This window comes from Chinchilla lanigera, unplaced genomic scaffold (genome assembly GCF_000276665.1).
Source record: "Chinchilla lanigera isolate Chin_1 unplaced genomic scaffold, ChiLan1.0 scaffold00030, whole genome shotgun sequence".
Classification (NCBI taxonomy): Eukaryota; Metazoa; Chordata; class Mammalia; order Rodentia; family Chinchillidae; genus Chinchilla; species Chinchilla lanigera.
The window spans coordinates 18744250-18756586 of NW_004955431.1; the positions used below are offsets into that span (position 1 = coordinate 18744250).

The following is a 12337-nucleotide window of genomic DNA, read 5'->3' on the forward strand; positions in this document are numbered from 1 at the left end:
CTCACACAGCCTAGGGCACTAAAAACACATGCCAGCTTTGGGGTCAAGAGAGACCTGAGTTTTATTTCAGTCTCACATCCTGACTGCATGAGCTTTAGCAAACTACCTCCTCTCTCTAAATTTTAGTTTCCTCCTTTTACCATTAAGTAATAGTGACACTTATCCTACAAAAATGTTGGGATACATGAGATATTCTAGATAAAGTAAAAAATTTCTCATAAGTAAATATTAGATTTTCCATGTAATATAAAACTTTTCAGTTGTGTTTTAGTTGAGAGGAAGCAGAAAACTAAGGAATCATTTCATAATAGAAAAGCATAATTAAGGGAAGAGAAACTGGAAGTAAAAAAATTAAGATGAATTATGTACATATCAAACTCCCATGATGAATGCAATCATTATGCACTGCAAACATACAAGTAAAAATTAAACATTTAAAGAGGAAATCATAATTAGCAAAGACATGGATTAATACAGGTGATATTTCAAATGAATAGGCGGTTGCTCACTTGCAACAGGTATTTGACTGATGCTTTGTTGTCAGAGACCATTAATAAGGAAAGTTTTGCCTGCATTTTATAGTTATGTTTACATTTCCTAATTTTCCTTCTTCCTCTTTTTAATTAGGTCTCTGCATTATAATGATGCACTGTCTGTATCTTTGTAGTTTCCAAGCAATGGAAGATTGGCTAAAGATTTTGAAGAAATATTTAGAGCTATGAATTGGTCTGATTTCACATCTTTGGGACAAAAATCCAACCCCACAACTTAAAGGAGAGGTTTGATTTAATTTTGCTTGTGGTTTCAGAGGTTTAGTCCATGGTTAGTTGGCTCCAATGCAAGAATGTCATGGTGGAAGGGTATGGTAGAGCAAGGCTGTTCAATTTATGGTGGCTAGGAACAGCACCACAGAGAAAGGGGTCAGGAACCAATATAGTACCTAAGGTCATACCTCCCTGACCAACATAAACACACCCAGAAACGTGCTTTACTAAACCCCCATGCAGCTCATAATCCAATTAAATTGACAACCCACTTTAAATGTCACAAGCTATAACTAGTAATATGTGGTTATATACTAAATGTAAAGATACTAAAAATTGTTTTCAGAATACTAATAATGACCCTAGAGGAATGTTCAGGAAATACATTACAAAAAATCAAGTAAAACCTGTCCTGTGTTGGAGGTGAGCAATAAATCAATCATTTCTGCATACCTGAAGTCCAGCTAGTTTTGCCGTATAATAGAGGAACAAATTATGCAGAAAGAGAAAGACAGAGAAATAATCTTTGCCAATAAGGAAGTAGGCTTAGAGAACTTGCAGTGAATCACAGTAGAGCTGATTAAAGTCCAGGTACTCTAATGAGGATAATAAAGATTAAAATTAAAGATCACATACTTTCATTTCTAAAGATGATATTGTAGGATGAAGTTCATTTTCTTTTCTCTTTTTACAATACGTAATATAAATGAAAATATACCTAAAGCCCTTTGCTGGCCAAATACCACTAATCAGGTTTAGCTATATATGTTCATGCAACCCCCTTACCTTTAAGAGCTGCTGGGTTGGGGCTGGGAGTGTAACTTAGTGGCAAAGTATTACCACTAAACGTGCACAGCATGTGCAAAGCACTGGATTCCATCCCTAGCGGTGCAAAAAAGTTACGTGTTTGTACAGGATCACGTGCTCAGAACCTGCCTGTTGATGATAACACCTCCATCACAGTTGAATAAGCAACTGTTCCTGGAAACCACTGGCATATACAAGTGTGTTGGAAACACCAGGCTTTTGTTTCCTCCTCTGGTTCAAAGGAATCGTCCCTGCGCTCTCCCAGAGAATACTGGTAAGATGAATGGGTGGGAAGCAATGGAATTTTTCCTATGGTACTCCCTGCAGAAGTTAGGCTAGGTTGGCATTGTCCTCAGTAAGAGTTATCGTGATAATGGTCCAAAGTCTTGCAGGAATTTTTTTTTTTAATTTGTTTGCTTTTATTTGTTTGATGCTACATACCTGGAACACCAAGGGCAGTTCTGTGCCAAGCCACAAGAATATTGAAACCCCAGGACTTCCCCTGAGGCACCAGCTTCCTTTTGAATTTGGGGCAAAAGGAAAATTTTCCCAAGGGTACAAATTTGAGAACTTCCTTCTGGTTCACATTTCAAACAAGGGTGTACTCAATGCACGCCCTGGCACCAATGGTCAGAGTGAAGAGGCAGAGATCAGAAGACCTAGGTACAGAGCACTTTCCTGAGACCTGGACCAGCAAACCTTTGGCTTCCAGTAAGTATTATAAAGTGCCACTGATTTGACTTCTCAAAGCTGTGGTGATCTGGAAGCTTTTTAGCAATTGAGCAATTGCAAAATTGAAAATTGGAAATTTCATAATTGAGCAATCTTGGTATTTTATGGTTTTTCTTTATACTTTTTTAAGACTGTACAGACAGAGGGAAATAGAATCTCTAGGTAGTATACTGATTAAGTCCCAGATAACATTACAATAAATAGATTAAGCAATGAGTATGGGAAGAGTTTCCCAAAAGTGATTGAAGAGCTAAATTGAAAATTTCTGGGCAGGGTTGGGTAATGAGAAATACAGGTAGAACTATGTAACATTTAATTCTTCTATCTTGGAAAGAATAGCAGAGTGGTTGAGACTCACTTTCAAGTTAAAATTTGGCTCTGGTTCTTTTTTAGTTATGTGATGAAAGGCAAGTTGTTTAATCTTTGTAGTAACTCTTTCCTTGTGTATAGCTGTGTATTTTATTATTATAAAATTATACAAGCTTTATAGTATTATTGTGAGGATTTACACGATACTTCTTAGAAATACTTGGAATGTCTTACATACTCAGTAAATGATAGTCATTATGAAATAATCATAGAATATCTGACTTGTAGAGCACCTGACAATCAGCATTTACTTAGCTCCTTCAGTAAATTACTACATACTGAATGCTCTTCAAAAGATTATCTCACTTGATGCTTATGGAATTCTTGTGAAAATGGTAATATTATTTTAAAGATGAATTATTTTTATAGATGAAGAATTGGAAGCATAGAGAGCTACTGTAATATATTCAAGTCACATCTCTCATCTTAAGTAGCATGAGATTTAAGCCAAAACCCAAACCCCACAGACAGCTCACAAAATCATCATATTTTACTGCTTTATCTGCGGTCTCATTTTATGGTGAATGGGGAGAAGAGAGAGGAATAGCCCTCATGGGTGACAGTGGAGCCCTTCATGGATGATGGAAGGTCAGAGACGCTCTTCAAAGGATACTTTGCTATCCAGGGCACAAGGAATATCACTGTCATCAGGAGTGTCTGTGAGCATCAGCGTGGTGGGTGTAGGATCCAATATGGGACTTAGGTGCAAGTCACCTCACTTTTCCTCTCTGAAATGGAGTTTTTCATTTGTAAAGCAACCTACCTCAGAACATAACAGCTCTGAGACACAAGAAAAATAATGCATACAGATGTGCACATTAAGGCCTTATCCTGGGTCTTCTTAGCTCACTCTGAGCTAGCTCACTCTCAGTTCTACTAGCAAGGTGAAAATTAAGTACAAGCTCTGTTTGAAATCTGAACCACTAGGAAGTTCTTAAATTAACACCGCATATAAAGGTTTTACTCTTGTCCTTTATGAACTAGAAAAGCTTTAAAAATAATTGTCTTATCAGAAAGGAAATGATTTTAGAATTGTTGGCAAAAAAGCCCTCAAACAGCTTGTAGTAAGTACAATGCTTTAAAAATATGTCACGTGTGGCTAATCTCTCCTGCACAGTCCTTGTATCTGGGCTTTGAGCTCCATTACTATCTTAGCTAAATGTTTCTGGGAAGTTGGCTGAGTCTCACGTACATGGGTGAACAGAGGGTGATGCGCTGGAACCCTCTTATTCCTAATTCTTCTTTAGGCAGTAAAATTGGAAGAAAAAACCTCATGAATTTGATATAAAATCTCAGGGGTAATTTTTTATTTTGTCCATGCTATCGGGGGATGGGCAAGATTTAAGTGGGTTATATTCCTTTTCCTTAGGCAGAATTGCTCTTCCCAGGAACAAAGGCCTTTGGCCTCATTAGCTTGGCATTTTTCCTAAGAATCGCACTGGGCGGAGTGTGCACGTCGTATCAGGCTAGGGCCAAAGGCAACACAACTTCAACATTCCCCTGTAAAGTTGCAATTTGCTCAAATTGCACTACTGTCATTATATAGTGTATCTAAAGAAAAAAAAAAAAAACTTTTCCTAGGAAGGGTAAGTATGATTTTAAGGTCTAAGAAAGTTCCTCACTGGTCTTCAAAGACCTCTCACCTGCCACTTGCTTCTGTCTAATGACCAAAAGTGTGCTTTTGAGAACATGTTAATCTTAAGACTTTCAGTCTTTGCTCCCTCCTACTTACACACACACACACACATATATATATATGAATAAGTTTATGCAGTGCAGAAGAAAAGGAAGGGAGGAACTGTACATGACAGCTGAATCATCAAAAGCCCTCTGAATCATCAAAGGCCCTCTTTCTTCTGTCTCTTCCCTGTTTTACCAGGACTGCCCTGGCACTTCCCTTCTCAGGGTCTTCAACGTTAACAGTGTTCCTCATTCAAGGTAAAGGTGGTCCCTGACACAGTCCTAGTTTTTCAGATGTCACCTGCCTGCCACCCTTGCCCGATTCCCCTTCCATCCCTTGGTCCTCTCACAGCAATGGAGTCACCAGGAGCCATTAGAGAAAGAACTTCTCTGTCGGCCTCTGCCAGAGTCAACCACCTGGGGCTAGCAGTGGAGCACAGGTCGCCCTGGTCTTTATGTATTAGCTTCCCTCTGGAGAAGGCGAGGCCTTGGCATGACAAAGGCTTATCTTGAACTTCCTCTCAGCTATCTGTATTTTGCCCCTGGCCTCCTGGCCTCTGCTCTTATCTCCCCTCCTTGGCGTTGGTGTACCCCAGGGCACTCATGTCAGAGCTGCTGACAACATAGGAACAAAGTGCAGAGAAGACAGTTCCTTCAGTGGTCTCCACACGTTCCCGGATGTGGTGAGCACAAGCTGTTCGGACACATTCTCCCTACTGTAGCTACCGTCAGGGGGTGCGACCTCAGGAGCAGGGAGGAAACTAGTACAGAAGAAATGGAGAAGGGGCACCCCAGAACTCACCTCATCACTCTGAACTAAACGATCCAGTGGCTCATCAATGCAATATACTGTTGTTTGGAGACTGACACGTAACTCTTATTTTCAATAGGTGAGAACAGACAGCCGTAATGGAAACCAAATCTCCAAAGAGTCCAGGTATTTGAGGGGTGTGAACTCAGAAGGAAAATCTTTTTTTCTCATACATGATCAATTTCATCATGCTAATAAGGATATGAATGTTGGTTTTGGTGCGATAATTGGTGGCATGCTGGGACAATGATTCTTGGTTTGGAGAATCTAGTAGAAATTGTTGGATTTAGTTATTTTGTAAGAGCTGACCTGTCTAGGAATTTCCCATTTTCTGATTTTCACGGGCCAAGTGTTCCATTTGTTGCTTGGAAACAGCGCTGGTAACAAACTAAGGCCCAGCAATGACAGGTTCTATTTCCTTAATTTTGCATGGTATTCTCACTTAGAGGAACTGTATAAATTGCTATCGAGGCTTATGATGAGGTAACTCAAGGTATATTATTCAAATGTCTTTGCTCATATTCACATAGCTCATTGTAGGGGAGTGGCTAGAGGAGTGGCATCTAGGATGAGGTGACTTAGAAATAAAATTTATCCAATCCATCTTGAAAGTATTTACAAAGAACCCACCATTGTAAGTCTGTATGCTTCCTAGAGTACAAGAATTAATGGCCATTGCCTTTAAGGAGTTTATAGTCTTCTTAGGAATTTAAAATAAACACATACATACAGCCATATGGGGAAATTAAGATTGGTACATTTAATCAGGCTGTACTTTAATCACGAATTAAGTACAAAAGCACTGGAATCTGAAGAAGAAAAAGCCTATCTGTAGTTGTAGGAATGCAGAGATGTTTATGGAGAAGGCATTTGGGCTGAACCTTATAGGAGTACAGGGTTTTTAAATGCATTGGAAGAGGAGGGATGACATCAACAAAAACAACAGAGTAGTTTAGAGGCAGGATGTATCAGAGCAGAGTGTGGTTAGAGGCAGGGTGGAAAAGAGCAGAGAATGAGGATGAGAAAGGTGGTCCCATCTTGTACAGACCCTGATCCTGAGGCATTTAAGTGTGAACATGGCATTGTCACATACTTTGGAGAGGTCTCTTCATTTAAATTTTTCAATACTAGAGATTGAACCACTCTGCAATGAGATATGTCCCTAAGCTTTAAAAAAAATTTTTTTTAAATATTGAAACAGAGTCTCAATAAATCATTATTACCCAAGCTGGGTTCAGAGTTGCAATCCTCCTACTTCAGTCTCCCAGAGCACTGGGATAACAGGGGTGCACCCCTGCACCTGATTGTTAGATAGGTCATATTTTTAATAGTGTTATTGTAGCAATTATAATCGACATACAATGAACTACACATAGTTAAAGCCTACAACCTGATCAGTTTTGATGGAAATGTTCACCTGGGAAACCATCACCGCTATCAAGGTAGTGACAATATCCATCACTCTCAAAAATTTTCTTAGCAGTGTTTGTAATTCTGTGTTCTAGCACCCAGTCCCACTCCCCATTGCTCTACATTCTGTCACTCTTTGCACTTATTAGAGTTTTGTGTAAGTGGAATTATAGAGTGTGCACTTATTTAATTTTTTCATTCAGAATAATTCATTTGAGATTCATCCGCTGTTATGCATATCACTACTTTGCCTCTTTTTTTTTTTTTTTTTTTTTTTGGTTTTTCTCCGGTACCGGGAACCGAACTCACGACCTTGCGCTTGCCAGGCAGGCGCTTTTGCCGCTGAGCTAAATCCCCAGCCCCTACTTTGCCTCTTTTAACAAGTGGTCCTCTCTTATATGGTGGTGCTATAATTTGTTCATTCATTTACCTATTGACAAGCATCTAGGTTATTTCCAGTCTTTGCCAACTACAAAGAAAGCTGATATAAACATATTGTACTTACATTTTTTGTAAAAGTAGTACTTCAAGAGTGGGATGGCTAGTCATTTAGTAGGAATGTGTTTAACTTTTTCCAATTTATCTGTTTGATTTTTTTAAAGTTTTGTTGAAGTACAATTGACATAGAATAGGCTGACATCTTTAGGTCTACAGTTTGATAAAGCCGTCACCCAAATCAGGGTAAGGAGCATATGCACCAGTCTCTCTTATTTTGTTGTTCTACCTCTCACTCTATCATGTACACACTCTCCCAGACAGCCACTGACTTGCACTCTCTCTCTGTAACCATTTTGTTTATTCTAAAGTCTTATGAAGCACAATCCTGTTGAGACTCATCTAGGTTGTAGAACAGGTGTGGTGGCACGTGCCTGTAATCCCGGCACCCAGAAGGCAGAGGCAGGAATATTGCTGCAAGTTCAAGGCCAGCCTAGCCTATACAGTGAGTTCAAGACTAGCCTGTACTACATAGCAAGACCTTGTGTCCAAAAAAAAAAGAGAGATTCATCTATGTTGCTTTATGTATCAGTAGTCTGTTCCTTTTTGTCCCTGAATAGTATGCCATTACTATTGAGCATTTCACAATTTATTAATTCATTCATCTGATAATGAACATCTAAGTTGCTTCTATTACAACTACTGCAATATTTGCCCCTATTCTTTAGCTATTACAAATAAAACTGGCAAATCTTTGCACTGTTGTATATTCTTTGTTGGTAAATTTCAAAGAATTTTCCAATAGTTAAATTTATCAAAGTAAAGTTGTTCATTACTGCATCATCAATAGAATCAGTAGTTAGGTGTTTTCTTTCTTCCTGATATTGGCAATTTGCATATTCTCTATTTTTCCTGATGTGTCTTGCTAGATAGAAGTTTGTTATTGTAACTGATTTTCAAGAGATTAATTTTTGGTTCACTGGTTTTCTCTAGTTTTTCTATTTTTTCTTTCACTGAGTTCCATTTTGACCTATTTCTTTCCATTAATTTACTTTAACTTTAATTCATTCCTTTTTTTCTAGTTTCTTAATGTGGAACATGAGGTTATTGATATGAAGACACCCTGCTTTTCAAACATAGGCATTTAGTGCAATAAAGTTTTTCCCTGAGTACTCCTTTAGTGGCACCCTCAAATTCTGATATATTGTGTTTTCAATTTTCATGCAGTTCAAAAACCTGTTTACCTTATTCTAGTATTTATTCTTTGATTCAGGACTTATTTACTTCAGGAATATATTTTTGAAATTTTTTATCGATTTCTAGTTTGATTAGAAATTTTTCTCTGAGAATATAATTTGTTTTACTTGAATCCTTTCAACTTAAAGAGACTTGTTTTATAGCCCCAAATATGGTCAATCTCTGTTAATGTTGCTGTGCCCTCAAAAGGAGTGATCATTCTACTGTTGTTGAGTGGAGTATTCTATAGATACAGATTACATTGGTGGGTAGTATTGTTTAATTCTATAATATCCTTGCTGATTTTTTTTTTTTTACTTATTTGCTCTATCACTTATTAAAAGAGGGATATTTATTATTTGACTGTAATTAGGGATAAGTCTATTTTTCCTGGTATTCCATTAGGGATTTTTTTTGTTACTGTAAACTTTTGTTGGTTTTTTGCGGTCTAGAACACATGGTGATCTTTCTACTTCAGCTTCCTAAGTGCTAGGGTTACAGGCATGCATCATCATGCTTGGCAGTTCATGTGTTTTGAAGCTGTGTATTAGGTGTACCCTTTATGCTATGCTTTCTTGGGGTTGTTATGTACACTTAGGATTAGTTGAGCTCTTTATTGTTATGAAATGATCTTCTTTGCTTTGAAATCTATATTGATGTTAATCTAGTCATGCATGTTTTTTTTCTAATATTTCACTTGTAAATTGTTTGTCTCTTTATATTTAAAATATGTTTCTTATGGGCAGCATAGAATTGTGTCTTGCTTTTTTGTGCAGTCTGACAACCTGTGCCTTTTAATTGAGGTATTTAGATGACTTACATTCAGTGTTACTTGTGATATGGTTAGGCATAAATGTATGATATTATGGTTTCTAATTGCCTCCTTTTTGTCTTCCCCCGTACCTCCTTCTGGATTGAGCATTTTTAAATTATTCTATGTTATTTCCCTTGTTGGCTTAGTAGTTATTACACTTAACTCTATTATTTCAGTCATTATTTTTGTTTTATATACATTTTAAACATATTACAGTCTAATCTCAAGTGTTATTATACCAATTTACAAATAATGCAAGGACTTTAAATCTATTTCCATTTTCCCTTCCTGGCCTTTATGTGTTTTACTTATACATCTATTATAATCTGCACAAGGCTTTGTTCTTTCTGTTTAGATAACCAATTGATTTTTTAAATAATAAGAACGTCTCACATATTCACCATTGTAGTTACTATTTCAATGTTCTTAATTTAGTTTATAAATTCAGATTTCTATTTGGTATCATTTTTCTGCCTGAAAGACAGGCACAAGCTTCCTGTTGCAAGTTCTTTCAGCATTTGCATATCTGAAAATGTCTTGAAATTTCCTTCATTTTTTAAAGCTGTTTTTTGCTGCATATAGCATTCTGAATGATAGTATTTTTTGAGTACTAGAAGTATAATGTTCCACTCTTGCTTGTATTGTTTTTGGTAAGAAATCAGTATCGGGGCTGGGGCTGAAGCTCAGCGGCACAGCACCTGCCTGGCAAGCGCGACATCGTGAGTTCAATTCCCCGTACCGGAAAACAAAACATAACAAAAAAACAAAAAACAAACAAACAAAAAAAAAACAAAGAAATCAGTATCTTGCTTCCTTACCTATGTTCCGTACGCATCATGTCCCCCATGCCACACACACTGACTGATCTTAAGTTTTTTTTTATCTTTATCAGTGATTTTGAGCAATGCACCTTTGGTTCTTCTCCTTATGTGTCTTGTGTTTTATGTGTGAGGCTTAATGAACTGCTTGGATCTCTGGGTTTATATTTTTAGAATTTTTCTTTGAATATTTTTATCTGTCTCTCACTATAAGGAACCCCAATTACTTACATACTGGGTCATTTGAAACTGCCCATATATATAATGTATATATACATGTTTTTAAATTTTTTATCATTTTTTATATCATGTTTTTGAATTTTTTTAGTAACTTTTTATCTTGAAAATTCTTATTCGTATGCTTTCAGGTGCATATTTTATTCCAGAATATTCAATCTGCTGTTACTACCATTTGTGATATATTGTTTTTAAGATATTGTAATTTTCACCTCTAAAAGTTCACTTTGGATATATTTTATTTTATATCACTACGTAATTTCTTGAAAATATAGTCATAATAACTGTTTATGACCTTTTATGCCAATTCTAACATCTTTGTCAGTTATGTATGTATGAGGACTCATTAGTTATTCTCTTCAATATATGTCATGTTTTCCTCCCTTTTTTGCATGCCTGATCATCTTTGAGTGCCAGACATTGCACATTTTACTATTTTGGGTACTGGATTTTTGTTGTTACTATAAATCTTGAGTTGTGTTCTAGGAAGCAGCTGAGTTTCTTGGGAACAATTTGATCCTTTTCAGACTTGCTTTCCTGATTTGTTAGGTGGTTCTGGCACAGTCCTCAGGCTCAGGCTAATTATTCCTCACACTGAGGCAAGATCTTCTTGGGACTCTACCTAACATCCTATAAATTATAAGTTTTTCCAGGCTGGCTGGAGGGAACAGGCAATTTTCTGAAGTGAGCACTGAATGATGTTGTCTAATCTTTTCTGGTAGTTCTTTCTCTGGACTCAGGCAATTTCAGTGCACACAGGTGCTGATCAATACTATTGAACACATGAGGACAACTGTGTATGTTGCCTTTCAGCTTAGGAAGCATAACAAAACCATCTGCTACTGACGATGAGGTGGCAAAATGGTTGGACAAAGAGATTCCCAAAACATTAACATCTTCTTTGTAAGTGTTAGAGTAATAGGAGCTTTTTTTTTTTCTATTTGCCAAAATAAGTACAACAGTTGCATATTGCTTTCATTATTTTGTTAAAATAAAAATTTTAAGGGCTTAGTTTTACCTTCACATGCAGGATATAGGTCTAGTTTGCCTTTAGCTTTAGAAAAGAGAGACTTCACTAAAGATTTAGATAACCTTTATTGAATAGTGAAAATAGAATCGGAATTCTGTACAGGTGTTGAGACCATTTTTCTAGTATCAAGTACTTTTAGTAAGGCAGCTGTATTGATCTTTCTTGTTCCATAACTTTTGTAGCAACTCCATCTCCCCCCTGAAAATCACTTTAGCACCTAATTTTTTAATAGAAAGTGGTTTTGCTTTTATTTACTAGGCCAAAGAGAAATGTCAAGAAACATCTTACTCCTATAATGGAAATGCACAGAAAACTTTGTTCACATCTTAGACAATCTATGACATACTCCAGAAATGGAAAGCCAGACATGTATGAGCTGAATTAATGTGCTTCTATACATCATCTAAATGAAAGCCACAAGTGTAGACAAATAAAAAGCACACACTTAGTCCTTTGTTTTCTTAGGCTATTGTAGATGTTCTTTTGAATAACTGAATAAGTAGAAAACCTTTCCAGAGACAAACAGTGTTTTCCAACTGTTCTTTTATGATATTTACGAGGGAACAAACTGAGTCCTGTTCACTTTCTTTTATTAGGCAACCAATTTAAATTTTATTATGAAAATGAAGTCTATAAACAAGATTACTTTATCAAGTCACCACCTCCTCCACTTTTCTTCTCCTCAGTAAGTATTCACTACAGTTTAATGAGCTCTCCCCAGTTTCATGAGCATTTCTGAATGTCTTTTTTTTTCATCTGAGAGTTAACTAAGATGCAAAATGTTTTCATTTTTTTTAGGCCTCTTGGAAAAGGCGGTTTTTTATCCTGTCAAAGAATGGGGAAAAGAGACTTAGTCTTTCTTATTACAAAGACTATCATCACCGAGGTTCCATTGAAATTGATAGGTGTGTATCCAAGCAAGAACACTTTTATAACAACAAATACTTCCAAGTCACATGCTAACAAGCTGAATGCAAATTTGAATTTAAATTGTTGACAGAAGGAACCAAGAAGTTTCAAACCTATTATAATATTTGTAGCTGAAAAGGAACTAAAATAATAAACATTTTGGATAAAAGCAGTTAAATATTTAGTTCCTAGTATATGTTATAACTGATATATCTTTTGTTAGTAAACATTCAGTTAAAAGAACTTTAGTTCACTTAATTTGTAGAGGGGAGGAGCAGATTAAAT

General features: G+C 36.5%; 1 protein-coding gene across 12 annotated transcripts in view; it reads left to right on the forward strand.

Moving 5' to 3' along the window:
- The first annotated feature begins 1740 nt into the window (after positions 1-1740).
- Plekhs1 (pleckstrin homology domain containing, family S member 1) overlaps positions 1741-12337 on the forward strand; it is a 52528-nt gene continuing 41931 nt past the window's right edge. For 4 of the 12 annotated variants that reach the window (XR_001234619.1, XR_001234618.1, XR_001234620.1 and 1 more), the window contains exons 1-4: positions 1741-1845; positions 5243-5289; positions 11740-11828; positions 11942-12048. Coding sequence is in view for 8 of the 12 variants with exons in the window: in XM_013515828.1 (XP_013371282.1) it covers positions 5262-5289; positions 11740-11828; positions 11942-12048 (224 nt within the window). In the remaining 4 variants the exon portion in view is untranslated. Of the gene's footprint in view, positions 1846-1865; positions 2283-5242; positions 5290-11739; positions 11829-11941; positions 12049-12337 lie in introns of those variants that run through there. The other 8 variants (XM_013515824.1, XM_013515826.1, XM_013515830.1 and 5 more) reach the window with 4 other exon arrangements.